Source organism: Poecilia latipinna, unplaced genomic scaffold (genome assembly GCF_001443285.1).
Source record: "Poecilia latipinna isolate Pla-1442-1.1 unplaced genomic scaffold, P_latipinna-1.0 Scaffold128, whole genome shotgun sequence".
In the NCBI taxonomy this organism is placed as follows: domain Eukaryota; kingdom Metazoa; phylum Chordata; class Actinopteri; order Cyprinodontiformes; family Poeciliidae; genus Poecilia; species Poecilia latipinna.
This window is the reverse complement of record NW_015112744.1, coordinates 484487-505128: the sequence shown is the minus strand read 5'-3', so window position 1 is coordinate 505128 and position 20642 is coordinate 484487. Positions and strand designations below refer to the sequence as shown.

The window sequence follows — 20642 nt, the reverse complement described above, 5'->3', positions numbered from 1 at the left end:
CGGAGGTTTTTTTTTTTTTTTTTTTTTGTGCCGTTCTGCCTCTGCAGCTCCTCATATTTGTAGCGTTAACCTTTGTCTCTCTTGCAACACGCTTCACAGAAAGCAAGATGCACAACAGCAAGCAGGCAGATGGAAGGGCAGCTTACCGCAGCAACAAAGCAGCGCTTTATTCAGCTGATAGTGACAGCAATGCCAACACTGCCACTGGATGTAGACTGTCCTCTAGATACTTGATTTCCACTGTAGTTTTTTTTTTTTTTTTTCCGGTAGTTTCCAAATGAATTTGATATGTATTTTGCGTTTCGTCATAAATTTGATCTTTACGTGTGGTTTTGATTTAGCAATGGCATCAAATATGAAGTTATCTCCACATCCAGCTGGTTGCCTCTAACTGAAGTGACTCAGAGATTTCTGCAGCATTTTGTAAGAGGATAACCCTCTTATCAGTCTCGACTCGACGCTGTCTGCAGAAATTCAGAAATAGTTCATTCTTATTTCGCATTAAAAAGGATTGGATTAAGATTCCCATTCCTTCAGCTTCCCTCCTCCTCCTTTCTTCATCCCCATTTCATGCTTTTATTCCGCATGCCTATTTTTAACTACATCCCCCCATTGTTATCACTCGGGCTTCTAACGGAGCCCCTTCAGCCCCTTCATTCTCCGCCTCTTGTTCACGCTGTCTCGTTTCCTCCCGACTCCCACTTTCTTCATTTCTGGCAAGGAAGCAATGAAATATTTAAAGCTGCTGCTGAGCTCTATATTTATACAAGACAGATGCACATCTTTTCCTCGGTTCATTTTCTAAAATGTTTTCATTTATCTCAGTCAGTTTCCAGTAAACAGATGAATAAACCCAAGTTTTTAAATTCTGTGATTACATGCTGAGAGAACAAAGACAGTTGAAAGTAGTTTTGTCACGTTGCACAAAGTAGGACATAAATGTGAAGTGGAATTAAAATAAGATGTGGTTTGCAATTTAGTGGACCCCCACCTATTTGCGCAGAGATGCACCTTGCCCAATCTTACAGATGGTTTACAAAGAGCTGACAAGTACATGACCCCAAAGACTTTTGCCTGTAATGACAGTTAAAGGTATGCCATGCCATCCATCACTGTCCTTCTAATTCACAATGTATATTCCAAGCAGTGAGGATAATGCATATCTTTATATAATACACACATAATTACATTTAAGTATTTCTTGAGAACATAATGACCGAGAGAACAAACCTGTCACATTTTCATTAAGGGTAGAGTTTATTTTCTGGACATTTAAACCAATCGCTTGTTTGACTCTGTGAAACCCACAGCTGTGCTTCAGATGGTTTTCCCATTTACTTATGTTGCAAACAAGTGACCCACAGACAAAAAGTCAGAAATGTCTCATAGATGCGCAAAAGACAATATCCCTAAATGCCACAGTTTTGTGAATGACTGATAAGTTTTATCTCATTCAGGTTTTCCATCAGCTCTTTACTTTTATTTCTGAGTCACTTCTGCATCATGCTCTTCTGCTCGTGCTCACCCCATTCGCCCCTCCACTGAGCCAACGTGTAAAAATAGCTTGTTATTGAATTATTCATTCTCAACCCCAATTCGCACAGGTGGAAAGCTGCAAGTTTTCTACCCACTGGAGTCAACCTATTTATGCAAAAAATATTCTTTTCTTCCAAAATCAGGAGAAATCAACCATGTTGAAAGGTGACATTGAACGTGCATGGATCACGTTGCTCCAGCATTGTCGATTGCAGTTAATTGTCACGGTCTCACACTTCTCCATTGTCCTTGCGTGCCAGTCAACACCTAAAGACTAAGTTGTTTGCAGACCTAGGTTCTATATTTTCCTAATTGTCAGGATTTCTGCAGTTTTCCTGTTCCAGAAACCGAAGAGTTTCTACGGAAAGCAGAGGATCATTTGACCCCACAAAAACATTATCTGCACATGTGCGTTACGTCTTTTACTGCATACCTGTTGTTCTGTGGCCATATACTGCAGTTTGTCAGATTCGTTCCAGACTGTCACATGATTTTGACTGATTCCAGTTTCTCAATGAAGCTTATAATATGGGACGCTAGCAGCCTATTTTTAGGATTTCTACAGTGAGTTCCCGTTTATTATTAACACGAGAAACAGGGTTCTCCTTATAAGCTTAAAGTAATACCATGTGATTACAGAAATGACCTTTTAAAATGTATTTAGCATCTTATGATGGCAGCTTGCATTACCTTACCTTAACTATGAAGTTTCCAAAGAGGGGAGAGTATTTCTAAATGCAGCATGTTCTGTATCAAACGGAAGTCTTACAACATGAATGTACCACAGACATGCATGTTTTAGAAAAAAAATAAATAAATCAATTGCATCTTACATCTCTCCGCTTACTCTGACTTCATTTTAAACCCCTCACTGATTCTGAAAATTACTAATTTGGAGGCTTACATTAGTAACAGCTTTCAAACCTGGTCGCACTTGCGTATAATACATTCATTGATTGGAAGAAGATAGGAGGTTAGAGGGATTTTACCAGAAGCCTCTAGAACAGCAATTTGACAGGAAAGAGGGTGAAGAGAGATTTGGAAGACGTGCAGCAAATGGCCCGAAATCCTGAATCAGACCGGGGACAACCACTTTGACGACTAAAGCCTCTGCTCACGGTTAGGTTACGCCTGCTCAACCATCGGAGCCACTCAGCACCTGAAAAAATTAGATTTTTGAGTTTCCTATCATCAGGTTGTCAATCAGCGTTGATCAAGATGAAAATCTGACTTTAGTTGGCAAGAAATTTCTAGTTGCTTTTTTATTACTATTATTATTTTTGAATGAAAAATATCAAGATCAAAAAAAGGAAATGGGTTTATTACATTTTCTTTATTTCCGTTTTATATCTACTGCCTTAAACGGTACAAGTTTGTCAGTATAACAGATTTATTGCATCCATTCATTCTTTCTTTCACTCACCTCTAACCTCCTCCACTTTAGTTATGTTCTTCCTCTTCTTAACCCTCCTCCCACCTGATATGACTCGGCGCCAATGTGCGGACCTGTGCACAGACCTTCATTGATCTGTCAGTCATATGGTCATATGGTGCTCTAACACCTCTCCCCGAAGACATCAACATTTAACTACCCCAACTGTCAGCTTTCGACACTGCAGGGGGGATTTGGGACGTGTCGGTGGGAAGAAGTGTGGAGAAGTGAGGCGGAAAGACTGAGAGTGTTAGAGTGAGCGAAGAGGGAGGGAGGAGATGAAGAAACGAGTTAAATGGTCTCATCGAAAATGAGCAAAAAAAAAAAAAAAAAAAAAAACCCAAAAAAGATGAGGGTGGGGTCTGTAATTTAAACCCCTAGTTTAAAATCCATTTGGGTTCTTGGTTCTATAATCACCTTAGTCTGACATTGAAGGATGTCATCATTAGATTGTCTGTAGATAAGCTCTTAGGGCATTTGATTAAAAGTTTTTTTTTCCAGTCCGTGGTGGATGTCACTCATCATTTGTGTAATGCCTGTTGAGTTTTCTGGTTAAACATTAATATTTTCTGTCCAACTTTTGCAATTTTCCATCATTGATGTATAACTTCATCTTCTCCAGAGTTCTCGGGATTCACAATTTAGAACATACTTTTCTTTTTTTACTTTGAAGTGACAGTTTTATGAAACTTTCCTGTTTTCTTATAGAAAAACATTTCACTGATCATTTAGGCTAACAAACTTGAACCCCTAACTTTATTGCCTAATTTCAAAAACATTATTTCAACTTAAAGGTAACAGTGCAACTTTGTAAGGATGTAACATTATCAAATCTTACCAGTATTTATTTTGCACAAACTAAGCAGTGATCAGTTTGTCTGCATGAATGTTGATGTCAACAGTGTTTGCATTGCTGTTATTATTTTTATTCACCATTGCTATTTGTTTTAGAATTTCATCACTCCCTCAAATTACAGTCGACTGGCCTAACAAAACTAAGCCTCATTCAGGCTCAATATTTAATACATGGACGTCTCCTCTGCATCATTTTGTGCTCTTTTTAGTCCGCCATTAAGGATGCACAGCCAAGCTCTGCAAATGCAACAATACCTCCAGTAATGGTGGGGGGCACTGTGGTGCACTGTGGCTCTTGTGAGATGAGCAAAAATAATATAGAAGATGAAGACTGACATGGGGGATCTTCTTCCTCCACATCCTCATAGATCGATTCTGTCTACCGCTGTGCCTCTTTCTGAGGATGCATCTTATAAAGTCTTTGTCCATTCATGCCATGTTTGCTCATTTTTGAAACTTTACCAAAAATTCAGAGACTGAGAACTGCCCTCTAGTGGCTACGTTGATTTACAACCATTCTAACTTAAAGTCATTGAAAGCAGGAGAGCATTGACTCTTAACAGAATTGAAGCGGTTGGACTTGTTTATGGTCATAAAGGGAGCATAAATTGACCTTTTTAGTGCCACTGAGTTGTTTAAGACTTATGAAGGCTTCAACAAAGCCTTGTATTACTGTTCTGGCTGTCTTTCCAATATAATCAAACACAGTGAGGATAGTCCAAGAAATATGACAAGATGGTAACAAATTAACCCGACTGAGTAAAGTCTAATGAAGACCCCAAACGTCTGGGTAATAACTTAAAAGGCATTGGCTGTCAAGGTGCTGAACACAAAGGAGTCTTGTGTTGCTTTCTTTTGGCATGGAGCGATGACAAAAGGATGGTCAAAAGGTATTCTGTTGGAGTTATAATGTCCAAAATGCAGCTACTTTTCACACCTGTTGCCCTAATACCAATTCATCAGCGATGATGAGTTTGGTGTTTTTAAATGATGTGGTCACTGAATAAGATGTTAGTTCCTTTTTAAAACTATTTTCAAACCAGTAAATGTTTCATTCTCACTATGCAAGTACTAACTTATGAAGCTTGAAAGAAAAGGAGGAGAAGAAAGTCGATCTGTTTAAGTAAGAGCATAGAACAGGATTGGGGGAAAAATGGTCCCTAAAGATGATTTCATAATCTGTTTGCTCTGGCAGATTGTCACCACGCTCGAATCTTTCACAGTCTTACATCTCCCACTTCAGTGCTCTGATCTGATTATTTTTTTTGTTGATGTTATGATTATGATTTGGCAATCTGTTTGCAATTTCACTGAACTGAATCCAAATGATAATTTTTTTTTTATTCTATCATTTGGTGTAATGGCTTAATGTTTTCTCACTCAGCTGTTAAGATCCTGTTCTATACTAACACAATATCGCATGTAATTTCATTTTCATTGCATTGACAATTTGCTGTAATTATCAATGCAATGTTGCATTACTGACTAAACATATAATTCACCATGTCGAAGGGGTGAAAGCTAAAAATATTTATTTAAAAACAAATCTGTTGATAGCAGATATACTAGACTAAATCTGTTTGAGTCTTTGCAGCAGGAAACTGATTCATTTGAAAACAAATATCTGCTGTTGTGCGAAATGTGTTAGCCGAGCAATTTAGATCTAACTAAAGGCGACGTGGCCATTGTTTAGATCTGCTTGATAAAAAGCATAATGAGAGGGAGGCGGCAGAGAGAACTGATGAGGAAAGCAGACAGAGAGGAGGAGACAATCTGCCTTTGTCGTCCTCTTCCAAGGTCACCCTTTCTGCTGAATCAAATATTTCACTCTGGGAGAAATGGGCATCTCTCTCCTCCTCCCCCTTTTCCTCCATCCCTCCTTCTCACTTTCCTCCTCCTCCATCCATCACTTGTTTCACTGCCGCCGCTCCCCCTTCCCCCTCCTTGTTTTTCACTTCACATTCCACTTCTCCTCCTCGCCACCGTCCTCCCACTCGCCGCCTCCCTCCTTTCTGGGGCGCTGCGGATGCAGTTCCCATGGCAACCATTGGATCCATGCTTGTCTGGATGTGATCCATTAATAGCCCCGCTGGCTGCGGATAACACCGGCGCATCTTGCGTTTGGACCACAGTTGGAGGAAAAATAGACGGAGACGCGCGATATCAAAACCAAAACATTCAAAAGAGAAACTGTCCGAGAACGTAGGGAAAGATGGAGTTTGCCTAAACCTAAATTTAGCCTCACTCCCCAGACAGTTAAAGCCACACGTTAACTCCAAGTGCATCCCTTTTTATCTTGTGTCCCCTTAGCATTTCAAACAGAAATGTTTTGAATGCTCTTGATTTGTTGTTTGGCTGGTTTTCCTATTGGAACCTCAGATTTTTAACAGAACAAAATCTTTTACGGCCATTTCTCTTTTGACGTCCACCATATTGACAGAACTTATGATTTTTGTTGTTATATTTCACAACTTACAAGTGATTTTTACATATCGAGACTGGGACACTTATCTCCGTGGCTCATCACATTGGCAACATGCTGTACACTGGCTAGGTGGCATTTTGAATGGCAGGTGGCCAGGCCAGAGTGTGTGTGTGTGTGTTTTTTTTTTTTTTGTTTTTTTTTTTGCGACTGTGTGTTTATCTCTGCAGGCCTCGTAAGTACACATCAGAGATAATGCTTACAGGGTTAGAAATGTGCGGTTTGTCGCAGAGGCAGCGTATGAATGAAAGACGGAGGGTGTGTGAGAGACGGTTTGACCTACTTTTCCACTGCGGAGGACCAGATCCACAGAGATCCAGCCAGCCGCCTTCTCGCCGCACCTCTTCATTTTGTCTCGCCCACAAGGACAAGAACAATTAGCAGAGTGTTCTGCAGACCCACAAGATCTAATAATGGTAACGCATTTTACTTTCAGATGTGGCTCATTTAACAGCTGTGTAGGTCAGACGGTCACTTAACTTTTATTGTGAGGCGCTGCTCGGACACTTACCTGGCTTTATCGCATTTCTTTTATTTCACAGAACGTATTTAAATTACTTGATGTGCTTGATGTCCTGTGTGACATTAGAAGATTATCATATCTGTTAAGTTTCTGGTCAAGATAAAGTCTCTGAAGTTTCAGAGATATTTTAGCTTTTGGATTCAATGTTCTGGGAAGAATTTATTATTAAACCTTAAGACTTTATAATAAACATCTCATTGGATTTACCTGTTTAAAAATCTTTTTTTTTCTGGAAATTTCAACAGATTATACTTTCCTCTTTCAACCACCTACTTTTCATCTGTCGGTTTATTTATCAGCATTTCAGTGTGTTTAAATATTTCTGATCAGAAAAATTGACTCCCTGAACTTTGCCTTTTAGGTTCCCATTAAAACGCTAAATGCGACTTGGTACGTCTCATTCATTAATTGCATAATGACTTTCCTCTGCAGTGAATCAGACGCTAATTACAAACAGATCACAACCATAAATTAAATGAGAGACTCAGTGGAAATTAGCTGCCATAGATTTGGCACGCATTGTCTTCACAGCAATTGCTTCGCTTCCCCTTTATTCAGCCTACATACATGATCATAAAAAGACGTATGTGTGCGATGGAGAATTAAGGAAATTATCTGGTATTTGTTTCGTTGCACTCAGACAGGAAAAGAGAAATTATTTTTAGATGCTGATGGCTGTTGGAACCAGAAACCATCATTGTGAAGTGTGTGTGTGTGTGTGTGTGTGTGTGTGTGTGTGTGTGTGTGTGTGTGTGTGTGTGCGTGTTTGTGCGCGCGTGCGTGTTTGTGCGCGCGCGGATGTCCATTTGTTGATTTGCTCTGGAATTCCTTCCATGAACTCTCTGCTTTACTGTAGGAGCCGCGCTCTGGCCTCAGTAAATGAATGAAATCGGCGGCCTTGCTTTTAGATCGCCTGATTCATAGTGTATAAAAGCAGTAGTTAAGTGCTGTACCATTAAGAGGTACCTGTGACCTCTACAATCCTCTCCCAACCCCCAAACACACATTTATTTTGCCCAGCAACAGCAGCACACCAGCTTCCTCTGTCAGACCAGTTATTATGGACCCATTGCCCTCCATTTCTTTTCTTTTTTTCTTCCTTCCTTCTCCTCCCATCACTAACCGTTTCTTCTTCCATTTTTCACCTCTGATCAATCGTTCTATCTTGTCCCCTTTTGTCTCTTATTGATATTATCTTTCAATGAATCAGTCCACTTCCACAAAATCTCTTTTACACCAGTTTCCATTTTCATCTTTTCAGTAAATGACACACTTTATCCTGGTGACCTGGCACTTCATCTAAACTTCAAGATAATGAAATAGGTTTAGATTTCACTTTTGGTGTCAAACAAATGTTGTGTTGTGTCAGCATTTTAGCACACTTTTAAAATGGTTAGCAAATTTAAATTTAAAAATTTACATTAACATTTACCTGGCACAGTTAAGAATTGACCTAAAACAAGTAACCTTCCACGTAGCAAATTTTTTAGACGTGCAAAGTTGAAGTTTTGAAGTTGGAAAAGCAGTACATCTTCTTGATGTATGCTTTTTATAGAATAATTACTCTAAACATGCAGGTAGAGCTACAATGGAGAGGTTTAGATTGAAGCACTGTATGGCCCAAATATCAATATGTAGATCCAAGGGAGAACATGTGGCAAAAATTGAAAATTGATGCTCGGAGACCCTAACCATTCATCTTTTGAAAGATGAATGGGTAAGTCAGAGAGCTCCCCACTGCTGGGAAGATTCTGACTGCCTTATAAAAAATGATCTGAATCTAAACTGTCCTTTTTCTTTTTTCCCATACTCATCGTCTTGACTGACACTTATTAAAATGGAAAAAAAAATCTGTGAATTTGATATTTTATCTCCATCTCCTGCAATGATTCCTTCAGCACCTTTGAACTCTTGCAGCAGGAAACTTATCACGACTTGAGATCTGTTTTAAGAGATGAAACTTTGATTAGGCATTGACTGGCTGTAATGAGCAAAATTGGATACGTAACTACTTGAGAAGTGAGCGCTCACTCTTCCGAAAAAAGACTCGAAAGGACGCGACCCGTCTTTATCTGCTTTGACTCAGTGTGAGCCAGAGTATTGATTTACCTAATGTGTTTTAAGTTAACTCCTTTGGCCCTTCAGACTGTGGAGTGTCCTTTAGAAAAGGCTAAAGGCACAGCTGATTGGCGAGTATGATTTAGCTTGGTGGTTTTGAGGTTTTAAGAGGAGAAAAGGTCCAGCGGTGTTGACCCGGTTGGAAATATGAGCTGGTTAAACCACCTGCTGTGTGGCTATAATGACTGTGCAGTGTGTTAGACGCCGCCATCTGTGGAGCGGCAAAGGTGTCCTCCGGGGAGTCCTTTGATTTTTGAGTTTCCGTTCCTAATTCATCCCCCGCTGATCTCTTAAACAGTTGAAACGTTGAGGTGAGGAGTGTTCTTTTGTTTAATGGGGGAACGACTGGGAACACCAGACTCTCAGCAGCTTAAATAAGAAATGCCACTGATCCCCCCTATTCATTACATGTCCTGTGGGAGTAAGAGGTGGTGAATCTAATGATGGCATATGGAGCACCTTCTAGTATTTTGCATATTTTGTCAATTTATCTATCCTCTACTCTCCTCAGAGTTGAATTCTGGGATTTATGAACCAGATATTAATAAGGAGCAACAGAGACGGTGGAGGGGGGGGGGGGGCCTTTGGCATACCAGCAAGAACTGAGTTTGTTTATATAATTAAACCATCACTTTTATTCATATTTTCATTTAGTAGATGCTAAATTTCCCTTCTAGCATAAGACACAAAACATTCTTAAAAGATGAGTGTCCTTTTCAACATTTATTTTAAAAAGCCACATGAATGTAATTTAACTCTGGATTTATAGTTTCTGTCCAGCTGGAAGGAGAATCCCTTCTCTGGTTTACTCTTTTTACTCTTAAAAAAAAAAAAAAAAAAAAAACAAAAGGTTTTTTTTTTAAGGTTTCCCCTTTTTTTTTTTTTTTTTTTTTTTTTTTATAGCTCCATCGATCTAACTTCCCTCTCCTTGCTGAAGAGAAGTGTCCCTGCAATTTGTTGCTGCCTCCTTGTTTCCCGTTAGAAGTGGTGTGTTCAGGATGATGTACAGTGCCATATAGGCCAAAACACTCTGGTCTCCTCTGACGGTGTCCTCCTTCTAACAACCTTTAGGTGGTAAACAGCCAAGTATTGATGGATATCCTTGTATCATTTTCTTCCCATCACCAGATAACAAATTAAACTGTTCAAAATGTGAGATATATTTATACTGAACTCAAATTACATCCAGGAGGATTTAAGTAATTATGTGACATCTTAAGGCACTTGGTTGCATTGGATTTTATTTGGGGATGTTAAAGTAAAATGGGCTGAAAAAATATTCCCACCACGTTTTTTTAGAGTTTCATTTGCAAAAAAAAAAAAAAAAAAAAAAATTATTTTTTTCCTTCTTCTTGCACTTTACAGTTATGCACAACTTTTTTGTTGGTTGATCATATAAAATTAGGATGGAATAAGTTGCAGTTTGTGGTGAAAGTGGCAACCAACACAACCCACAGAACTTAAAAGCACTTCACACAACACGATAACATCTGTACTTTTGTACGTTCAGAAGCTTTTGTTGGCCTTTGGCGGCTTTTGATTGTCAGCGTTCCTATTCCATAACTGCAGCATTCCAGATCCTGCTTGCTGTGCAGAAAAATAAGAGAGACTCACAGAGAATATTAAAAAGTAGGGCTCCTTTAGCTTAGTTTCCTGCTTGTGTATAATAAAACTTCATATTGCAATTCTTGTACTTTCTAAGCTGCAGACTGACTTTTCTTTAAAGTCTAATCTGTCCTTTGGGGACAATAATTTGTGTAATACACACCCTCACATGTCGGAGGTTTGTTTTTTAAGGACCTATATGATCTGCTTATTATTTTTATCTCATTCTTGCTCAGCTATGTTTAGGTTTAAAGCAGGGGTGTCCAGAGTCGGTCCTTGAGGGCCGGCATCCTGCATGTTTTAGTTCTTTTCTAGTGGTAGAACAACCTCCTCAGCAAGTCAGTGTTCTGCTTAGGCCTTCTGATGAGCCATCATTTGATGCAGGTGTTGTATTCGGTTTTGTATTCTGATCAGATGGGGAGCAAAGGCAAAATCAGTTTCTGATGCTCTGATTTCCTCCTTAAAGTTGTGAGTGAAAAGTTTTAATTTGACTTTAGAGTTGATCGTTTGAGGAAATTTGTCATCATTTTAACAACTTTTCCTTTTCAGTTGTTTCCAGGCTCGAGTTCCTAACGGTTGAGGTAGATTTTGAAATTTCCGCTCCAGTTTTGACCAGGATTGTTGATCTAATGTGCTCAGGCATCAGCACGTTCCTCCCTACGGTTGTCAGAATAGCCTTCGTGATGATATCAAGCTAAGCAAGGCTTGTGCAAGTCACACTTTTCTGCACTTAAAAAGTCTTTGTCCCACTTGTGAAGTAATGCTGTTGTGAAAAGTTTGTTCCGAAAGAGAACCTGCCATGTTTGAAATTGGCAGGTTCACAAAATTGGTCTAAATTAACCTAAAAATCTCTGACAAGTGCAGCTCCTGTAAAAAAAAAAAATATATATATATATATATATATATATATACTTTAAAGGAGTGCAGGTAGCCATACATTAAGTTTTGTAACGTCTTCATTGACTGATTTAAGATCCAGGCTCATGGAAAATACTTCCATGAGCCTGTTTCAATTTCTTTTGAACCACTTTCTCCTTTTGCGTTTCTCTATTTGAAACATTACATCTGCACTTTGCAGCTCCATCAAAACTGCACAGCTCTAAGGCCCAGTCATGCTAATTAAAGAGCTGCAGTCAAACAGCCTCTCGGGTAGTTTTCACAGCGTGAACCCCTTTAAACCACAGCCACTTTAAACTGGGGCAGATCATCTTTTCTTTTCTTTCTTTCTTTTTTTTTTTGGCGGTTTCATCCGTCCAGCTGCTTTGAATCAGGTTCTTTGTGTTATGATAATCAGGGACAAGAACTGTTCCACCTATTTGCTGCTCTGGATTATTTTTAGTTTTTATGTAGGTGTGAGTCTGTGCTGCTGAGTGCACGGTGCCATTTGTTCCTCTGTGTGAACGCAGCTCACAGAAGGATGTGAGACATGCAATGCAGCCATATGAGACAAAGAAAGTGTGATGGTGAGAGGAACAGAATTTTTTTTTGTGCAGATCTGCTGAATATATGTCCAATTAACCAAAAGGAGGAGGGCAGGAAGTTATGAAAGACGATGACTGGAGTATGCAAAGCTTGAACTTACAGCTTGAGCATCCTGAGGATTCTGAGGCTTGGGAAGAAAACCTCTACGAGACATCTCTAGAAAAACATTAAAGTCGCTATTTGTATTGTCAGAATTGATTTAGAACATTGCAGCACAAGTGAAAATGTGTTTTAAACAGATTTAACTACTTAGCAGTAAGGACTTTGCGAAACAAAAAGAAATCACAGTCGACAATTTGGAAAGCTATAAAATGAATTGAACTTGTTTATCATGTCTTCGTTCCTCCTGTATTTTAGAGCGAATGTACCTCTGAGTACATTAAAGTTATTTCTTTTTATTTTGCTTCTGATCTGATCTGCATTTTACACAGACCAGAAAATCTGATGCGGTTTATACACAGAATACATTTTTTCCAGTTCAATCGAATTATACAGACAAATTCAAAGTCCATTACGCATCTTACAATCCGATACCAGTTCTAAACATAAAGGGTCACGTTCAGTTTATTGTTCCATTTGGAAGATCTAGCTTTCTGCATCAGGTCTGTTTTTCTAGCAATAACATCATCCAGAATTCATGTCTGGCCCTTTAAACCGGAGGAAGCTCCAGCAGATCATGGTGGCCCCTTGGCTTAACTGAATGGGGGCGGTCAGAACACCAAGCAGACACAAGAAACACAGAATCGCTGCTTTAGGAGTACTTTGTACGTTAAAGAAAAATGTTAGGGTTAATGTCAGCTGTAGTTTCTTAAGTGGCTACATCTAGAATAGAAACCCAGCAAACATATAAACTCTAAGCCCGCGGGATGAAAAACAGAGTAAACACAGTTATTCACAGCAGTAAGTCCTTTAACTGTTTACTACTGGAGAAAAAACAAAAGGATAACATAGTTACAGGTAAAAGCAGTAATTGCAGATGATGGATAATTGGAGAGTAGTAGGAGAAAGTAGCAGAACGGGGAAATGTGGTCACTAATGTCCTCCGGCAGCCTTATGGCATTACCAACTGACCTTGCATCTTGGTACATCCTGGTATAGATGCTGAGTATTGCATTTATTTGCAAACATGCAAGGACATTTCTAACAGGATCATAAATAGGTTTATGCTAGTTTAAGTTGCAAAAAAAATTATCCTCCTTCTGGTTGTTTCTCACTTCAACTAAGCCACCTACAGTACATCGACTTGGTGGAGTCTAACCGAACAAGAAAGGTTGAGCAGATTTTAACTAGAATGCTCGCGCTCTTGCATCTTCCTCATAATCTTTTTCTTTTGAGTTGTGTTTCTCAGGGGGAAAAAAAATCCAAAAGCATGAAAGGAAACCCTTCAGAATCTGCGTTAGAATCTGGCATTATTTACACGTTATACAGTTATCCAAATCGAAGGCATCACCGACTACTAAATCGAAAGTCCAGAAATATGTGAAAAACCTTTTTTTTGCTATAGAACTGTGTGTGTATTGTTATTTTTTGTTTTGATCCCGATGTGTTTGTGTGCACAAACCAGCTTGGATAGAAACCTGACTGTCCATCAGTCATAAAGGCAACACTATCCAAATCTGACCTGATGGTGTTTGAACTAAAAACACAATACACACTGTCTGAACACATATCAAACATATTTCTCCTTTTTTATTTCTTTCATTTTGATCTCCAAGTTGTCTTCAGATCTAAAATATTGACATAAAGACAGAGCTTTGTGCACCTGGGAAGCAGATCCTCTTTGAAGCGTTGACAGATGTATTTTTCTGATTCAATCTGCACGGGGTGGTTTCTATTCTGAATCAAGTACGTTTCCTCCTCATTGCCGTTACTGATACTAAAAGTTGGAAACCTAAATCTCAGCCTATGAGGGATTAAAGTAATTTGGAGGTAAAAACAAAGAGCTTGATTAAAAATTCTGTTCCATCAGCCTTTAAGTTTCATTCCCAAATGTCATCTCACCCAGAAAGGAAGGAAGGAATATTTCGCTTGGGTCAGAACAAACTTTAGCTTTCCAGAGTGCCATCGCCTCCTCACCACCTGCAGTACCTACATATATTTTAGCAGCTGTCAGCTTGGGGGACAGTCCAGTACCCTGTTAGAGGAATGACTCAGAAGGTGAGCTGGATGGTTTAATGCATCCGAGGCGATCTCCACTGCATCTCGTCCCTCCTCCACTGACCTTGTTTTCCTATCTTTTTAAAGACTTGTTTTAAAATTGGGACTATTTTTACTTAAGCATTTTTAAATTTTAATTAAATTATAACCCATCTACCTCACTAAAGAGATTTGAAATAAGAAGAAGAAGAAGAAGAAAGGAACAGCGGTAAACATGGATGCAATCACTTTTTATTTGATGTTAATTTGTGACAGTTTTTTTCTCTGCCAAATACCAAAATTAAGATTCTTGTCATTTTTGATTCTACAGTGAAAGCACATAAATAACAAACCCAAAGATCCTTTTAAGTTATAAATATAAAACACAACAAAGAGTAAAATACTAAAGGCGAGGACAAGATAACTTTATGTCGATTCAAACGGTCACAAAGTTGGATATGGAAGGCTAAAGCGATGTATTACATTATAATGCAGCGGACTAACCTCTAAGTAAATGATTGGAGAAATATATCCAAAAAGGACCTCAGATAATATCACATTTTTTAATTTTGATCCTGCGAGGAACAGAAAGACTTGTTGTTTTCCCTTTTTCGTTTCACTTGATGATTCCATATCCAAGGTCACCCTTTATTACTCTGTCCTCCAACTTTCTTCTCTTGGCTCTTTATTCGATTAGGTTAAAATATGTCACTCATAAATGGGACACTCGTTCAAAGAGCTGAACTGCCGTCATTGTTTGTAATGGAAGAAGGGCTCCTGCACCGGGACGGTTTTTATGCTCTTACTGAGAAAACAAAAACATAATGCACTCTAAATGCACTCCTGTGAAAGTGAGTCTACTTTTAAGCCACACAAAGTAATTATAACAAGATCTGTTTAAAGTACTGACGCATGTAAAAATAACTTTAATAATAATTCTTCATCAGAATATTTTCCAACCTATTTTTAGGTGTGAAAAAATGATTTAAAAAAATATAGAATTATTTGGTTTCTATGAAACTACACAATCTGTTGTTTATTTTTTGGCGCTAATAATAAGGTATGAAGGGTAAACTGACATTCAGCTTTTCTTTCCTCCCAGATTTCATTTTCTCGCCTTCGTCTTTCTCCAGCCTCTTTTTGTTCACACAGAGGAGCCACCTTTGGGGAAAAAAAGTGATTCAGGACTCACGTGGCTTGAAGGGCAAAGACGAACACATGCAATGGACTGGGGGGGGAGGGCTGGAGTAAAGGAAAGAATTGATTTTCCAGTCAAAGAGGCCATCCAATGATGGACCAAGTTTGCTCCCGGGGTTCAGGGGGGCGACTGAAGGGGGGATTCCGGCTGGCTCAAGCCGACTACGAGTAAAATATGGCAGTCAATGAACTGAGCTGATCATCATTTCTTTCTCATTAGAGATAAAGTGCTTACCGTTGTTTCTTTAAAAACGAGTCTTTGTTTGGTTTGGCTCAGAAATGCATGAAAGATTCGTGTGTTGTTTTTTTTTTTTTTTTTTTTTTTTTTTTTTTTTGGTGAGGTGGTTTGGACGGGAGCGTTTCGGTGTTTTTCGCCCTTCACACGGCGCTCGGCCCAGCATCCCCTCTGGCATTCCAGCAGCACGGTGAGACGGAGACGGACCGCGATGAGAGACGGACCGAGGAACAGACAGATCGCTGCGCACTATCGCAAACACTACCATTGGCTGGCTGGCAGCCATGACAGATGGGGGAGTTGGGTTCATGGGGCTGGAGGGGGGGGGGGAGAAGGGGTTGCCATGGAAACCAGCACAGGCGCTACCCTGAGCCTTTTCCACCCTGGATAAAGCCGAGCTGCACATGATCTGCAGAGGAGTGCAGCGTGGGCAGCACAAGCCTTATTTTTTATTTTTTCTTCGTCTTGTTTATTTTGTTGTTGTGCAACAAGTCAGATTCAATAGGTTCACGCCTGAAATTTAGACTTTAGATTAAAGCGGCACAGAGCGAGATGGGGAAAAAAACCTGAATTTGTTTACACAATTTAGTAACTATGTCATCAGGGAAAGTGTGTCAGAACAAACACTTGACCAAACAGAATCAGATGCATATTTATTTATCGTGCTGTCAGCCCTCCGGCCCCGGCGGCTCTATATTCCCATTACTTCCTCCTCCCACTCCACCAGAGAGCAATTATCACACAGTCATCTTCTCGGTTTCCATCACATTAACATTATCTCACGTTTCTGTCTCCCTCAGCAGCCCCATGGTTCCCGCTGATTATATTCTCACTGGCTGAGTCCCTCCATCGATCCTGTCGGAGAGCAAACGAGGCAAAGCCCCAGTTCACCCGCAGAGGGTCTAACTGGATGTGACAGTCTCTAAAAGCCCGGCCACTACCGCTCTCTGCTCCAGAAACACAGAATGGGTTGATCCTTCCATAGCTCTCCTCCATGGTTTCTTCACTTCATTTTCTCGGCCTCTCTTCTCAGACATGCCCAGACCATGGTGTCTGCAGCGGTATATATAGATTCAGCTCCCGCTGTCCTTCTTAAATACCGTTGTTTTCTCCTACACAATCATTCACGCTTTGATCACATGCACCTGTTCTCACATACGGATAGTCTTTTTAAACTACAACATCTTGGAATTTCTTTTGATGGATGATGTAAGACAAGAGGCGTCTAATGACTTCCTGAATCTTTGCTGATGTTAATTTTTAAATTTCCTGCCCCTTGATTCTGATAAAGCCAAAGTCTTTGTTACTTCCCTGTTTCACCAAGTTCAAGTATTTTTACTAGGCGTGTCATTTAGAGTAATTTGATAAATTCTTCAGTCATTCCTCATATCTATATTTTATCTCCAGGAGTCGAACCCTCTTGTGTTCTTGATCTAAAATAGTCTTGGCTTTAAGATGGTCATTTTAACATTATTTTGATCACAGCAGCTGAAGTTCAAGTACATTCAGTTAAATTAAATTTGCTTTTAGATCAAAGATTTTGAGCCACCCTTTACTACTCTATATATCCTGTTATGACTCTTTTTTAACGTATTTTGTATTCTAACATCATCTTAATATGTCATCTGTTGAAACATTAGTTTTAAATACACCTCTAGTAACTATAGTTAAACAAGTAGATAACTTGCTGCACTGTTTGAGTGCTGCTGAACAAACTGGTAGCAGTTCCTTTTTTTGTATTGTATGAGTTGATGGATTTTCAGATTTGATATAAAACTGTTTTGTTCTTTAAGAACAAGGGTGGGTTTACATACAGAAACAATTCATGAAAATTAGAAAAAATAATGTCTTTAGATTTCTTTACCACATGTATTCCAGATTATTTATATATATACTAGGCAGTAATTTGAATTTATTTGTGTTCTGTTACACGGTGTCTAAATCACTTTGAGACATTTTTTTTCATTTCCTTTTATAAAGCTTCATTCTTATGCAAAACAGTTTGTTTTTTTTTGTTTTTTTTTCGGTATTGCTGCGAAAAATGTCAAAGGCGCCTTTCTGAGTGAGACAGATAACTCAGTTTGTATGTATGATGATGATTTATGGTTCCTCACTGAGTGGGCGTCTGTGTATACCTGTGTGAGTGTGACTGTGTGATAAATGTGAGATACAGTTGTGATTATGATGCTGTTTATGTCAGAGAGAGGGTAAAACCATAATTTATAGCATAATCCACATCGTACAGAGTTTTCTAACGCTAAAGGATTTAATTTTAGTGGAGATGATCCTCCAATCATCTTTTTTGGCCTGCAGAACAGTGGAATGAACGATCTGACTCCACCTCACGTTTGCGGAATCTAAGGAAGGATTTTGTGACGACGATGATGATGATGATGATTCAAACTTTTTTCTTTCTGTCTATACTTTCACCCCCCTGCTTTTTGAATATTTATATGTCACCGTTTACTGTTCTCTTCACAGTGAGAAGAGGAAGCTGCAGGTGAACATTACAAGCCCCATCCAGTGCAGCATGAACGGACGAAAGTGCACGGTCGTCGTCGAGCCAAAGATCAACCAGTCACATCCGGACTTCACCAAGAGTCGAGCCGGCTACATCCTGGCTGTTCCTGGCAACTGAAGCGGGCCTGAAGAAGAAAAGCGTAACAGCTGATTTTAAACCATTCCGAGATTATGATGAAGATTGTTTTGATTTGCAGAGCTGCTGTTGATGTGGCAAGAAGCTCTACGTATGAATTGATTCTTTAAGCTAAGCCAAATTTGTCCTAGTTTTGCTAGTCGTACCATTGGAGAAGGCGACATCGGCTAAAAGAATATGCACTTATTACTTACCAAAGGGGAACTGTTGCTTTGGTTAAAATCTGTATTTGAGTTGATTTGCTTTGTGCAATATTTAGTTCGCTGTATACTGACTAGTGTTAGTCGAGGTGAGGACGGATTATCTAAAAGCTGTTCTCAGAAACACCGTTGTTGCGTAATATCGTCAAAATCCAAACGTTTCACAGGAATTTCTAATCCCTGAAGCTCCATCAGTTGGCCGGCTCAAATGGGAACCCTTGAAAAATGAAGAATACGGTTGATTATGTTTGCTTTAATGTGTACCATTTGTGTTTTCAAATACTACAATGCTACCAAACACCGTACCTATCTAACGGAGATGATGAAGAACCTGGAATGTCTGCTTTACTTAATGTTTACAGGTGTATCATGAAACTGGGCCAAAGTCTCAGTGACAGATTATTTCAGTTGTCATCACAGGATGTTTGTTAGAATGTGTTGAGCACATCCTGCTTGCATAAGAATGGCAAAAAATAATGAACAGCAAGTAGCAAATTAAACTCTCTTCATTTTATTTCATATTGTCTGTAGGCGTAAAACTCAATGCTTTATCAGAATTGCTTGCCAGCACTTCATACAGACGGAGATCATGTTTGAGTGAGACTAAAGATGCAGGTTATCTTTTCTAACTCCACTAGTTTGCTCAGAGCTTCACCTATAGACCACAGAGACGGGGTTGGACACATTTGGACAGTTCTTTTCATCAGTCAGCTCTTTGGAGACTTTTCTTTTACTTTTCTCAAAGCTTGGAAACCCACACAGCGCAAACCACATGATTTCACTTGGATTTGTCTTCCACAAGGTGTCAGTTGTGCTAAAGTCATCCCTTTGCTTTTTTTGTGTTGGCTAAACATAGAGTGTTTTTCTCTGTTTTGCAAAAGAATCTGTCAACCCTGAATTTCACCAAACACAAATGTCACATTTTAGGATGTGGATTTCATTGTACGGTAACGAATGGGGGGGAAAAAAAGATGCATATACAAAGTACAAAACCACTAAAAATAACGAGATTCACACAGTTTGCACGAAGGCGATGTCATCTAAACGCCCCTGGCCATTCACACCACGAATACGTAGCTCACTCATTAGCAATAATATTCAAATCCGTCCTTGGATTGAACAGACAAAGTAGAGATTTTGGGCTCAAACTATCCTAACCCCATTTACCCATTGAGGTGAAATATTTATTTCTGATCTTTGTAACGTTTTCCACAGAAAATCTTTCTTGTAGATGTTCTGGAGCTTTCTTTAAAGTATTTGTTTCTAGAAAACAGTTTTTTTTCCCCCCCATCTTACATTGTAGCTAACAAGCTAACTGCTATCATGCTAGCTTACAAGCTAACCACTAAGTCAAACAGTTTGCTGCTGCTGGGCAAGCTAGTTAGATAACCATTAATATAATATAACAAAGAAATATACCCAAATATTTTCTCAGATTTTTCTTCATTTAGTATATTTTGATGTTAAAATCCATCCAGAGACTGAACAGAAAAAGCTAAAATTCTGACCTAAATATATATTTTTTCAACTTGTCGTCTAATCACTTTCTTTATCTATTTTACTGTTTTAGGATGTTGCTTTAAAAGGACCAATCAGATTGATTTGATTTCTGTTTACATGGCTCCTGGTGTTTAGGAGAGTCTGCTAATAATAGGAGCGACAAGACAGTTGTATTGAATTTGAAAGTAATCATTTTTTTATTCATGCTGTCTTTATATTAAACCTTAGATACGCTTAACTATAAAAAACAAATAAAAAATGCATTCATGTACAGTTTCTTTGATACTTTGACTGTCGTTCTAGTTTTGATCCTGAAAGTTACTAGAGAGCTCCAGAACATTTACAGAAATGTTCACTTCCTTTGCCGTTTTCTTTGAACAACAGGAAATATCTGCCTAATCTCCATGTTCTACTTACAATTTCCACACAGCTGGTTATAGGAGGATTAAATGTCTTTCTAGATGTTTTAATGGGAATTGCATAAATGACCAAATCAAGCAAAAAGACACAAAAGGACCACACAGCCAAAAGCTCCCTTGTGTTTTCTCTGGACTAAAAGCTTTCTTTGTGCTTCACAACAGGAAGGAGAACTTTAGTGCACTTTCAGGCAGCACAGTCATCCAACTGTGTGGGATTTATCCAGGTATTGTTTAATCACTTTGACAATGTTTTCACCTTTTGAAGA

General features: G+C 39.0%; 1 protein-coding gene across 1 annotated transcript in view; it reads left to right on the top strand.

The window, feature by feature from the left end:
• The window catches only part of myo1d (myosin 1D), a 108361-nt gene extending 88133 nt beyond the window's left edge, over window positions 1–20228 (top strand). Inside the window, exon 22 of the mRNA XM_015028551.1 lies at window positions 18083–20228. Coding sequence (XP_014884037.1) covers window positions 18083–18239 — 157 coding nt within the window. The 3' untranslated portion in view covers window positions 18240–20228. The remainder of the gene's footprint in view (window positions 1–18082) is intronic.
• Window positions 20229–20642: the final 414 nt, after the last annotated feature.